The following is a 1,508-nucleotide window of genomic DNA, read 5'->3' on the forward strand; positions in this document are numbered from 1 at the left end:
GGAATGCCGCTGCAAGGCCGAGGAGCTGGGCCGGGGCATTGCGCTCTTCCAGGGCCTCTCCAACGTCGCCTTCAACTGTGAGTGCAGTGACCAGAGCTGGGGCCCCAGGGGCCTCCTCCAGCCCACTGCCCTCCCAGTGTGGCGTGCGCCTTCACATGCCAGGTGCCTGGAGGCCAAGATCTGGCGCGAGTGGTAGCACAGTGGGCTATATCAGCTCTGAGGGCCACAGGGCTGCCCGGGAGGACACAGGAGGTGCCCCACCCTGCTTGCTTGTCTGACACCAGCAGTGACTCGTCCTGGTCTGCTGGTGGCAGCATGGGGCCAGGACTCAAACCATCCTGGGCCAGCCTCTCCCTGGCTCCATTGCCTCCTGCCTCACCCTAGCCCCTCCCCTGTGCAGGCATGGTCCTGGGCACCCTGTTTATTGGGGGCTCCCTTGTGGCCGGACAGCAGCTGACAGGGGGAGACCTCATGTCCTTCCTGGTGGCCTCCCAGACAGTACAGAGGTGAGTACGGAGCCCCTCTCACCCCAGGGAACCTCCTGTCACCCTCCGGAGATCTGCTGTATCCAGGACGGGACGGCCACACAACCCAGGCCTGCCCAGCCACCCAGGGAAGCCCCAGCTTGGGGGAGAGCCCTCAGGGTCCAGCAATCGCTCCAGGCCGAGAGTGCGAAGGACAGCCGGCGTGGCTGCTGCTTGCAGCCCGCACACGCTCCCAACTCCCTCGAGCCTTGCCCTTTCACACCCGAAGCTCGCCGCCGTCACCATTAGCTGACAGCTCACAGGCTAACTGCCCGACGGTGTCACGGCCAGCCGCCGGCCGTCTCTAGCACGCAGCGCCTCTGCCCTGCCTCCCCCGCCTGGCACCTGCCCTCTACTTCCTGTCTATGACTTCCCAAGTATTGGTCCCTCCTGTGAGTGGGAGCATGCAGTGCTTGTCCCTTTGTGGCTGGCTTACGGCACTGAGCAGAGGGTCATCAGGTGCCCCAGTTGCGTCAGAGTCTCCTCTCTGTAAGGCCACGTAATACTCCGTGCGTGGCCAGGTCACCCGTGAGAGCCTGTCAGAGCTGCCACCCCCCACCCCCCACCCCACTTAGAGCTCTCTGCCGTGGCGCTGAAACTACCTGCCCAGCCAGGCCCTGTCCCGGGGTCAGGGTGGCTGTGCCGCGGGCCCGTCTCCCCCCTGCTCTCCCCCAGCGGAACACGAGCAGTCCCTCTGCCGCTTTCATGTTCTGTCGCCCCCGCAGGCACTGTCCCAGCCGCAGGATGGTTTGACGCAGGGCTTTTCACCTGGGTGGGTTCACTGGGACGGTGCCCAGCAGAAGCCAAAGATCTCACACATGAGCCAGTGATAAGTAAGCGGCAGGGACCCGTGCTACCACCGCCAGCAGAGGGTTGGGGTGCACCCACGCCTGGGCCTGCCAGCATTCCCCAGAGACCAGCTTCCACCAACAGCCCCAGCCCTGCTCCATTCAGGACTGCTTGGCAGCGTGACCCTCCTCGAGC

General features: G+C 65.1%; 1 protein-coding gene across 1 annotated transcript in view; it reads left to right on the forward strand.

The window, feature by feature from the left end:
• Positions 1–1,508, forward strand: part of ABCB8 (ATP binding cassette subfamily B member 8) — a 13,951-nt gene that overhangs the window by 5,207 nt on the left and 7,236 nt on the right. Inside the window, 2 exon segments of the mRNA XM_014588491.2 lie at positions 17–77; positions 401–506. Coding sequence (XP_014443977.1) covers positions 17–77; positions 401–506 — 167 coding nt within the window.

This window comes from Tupaia chinensis, unplaced genomic scaffold (genome assembly GCF_000334495.1).
Source record: "Tupaia chinensis unplaced genomic scaffold, TupChi_1.0 Scaffold000280_1, whole genome shotgun sequence".
Lineage (NCBI taxonomy): Eukaryota > Metazoa > Chordata > Mammalia > Scandentia > Tupaiidae > Tupaia > Tupaia belangeri.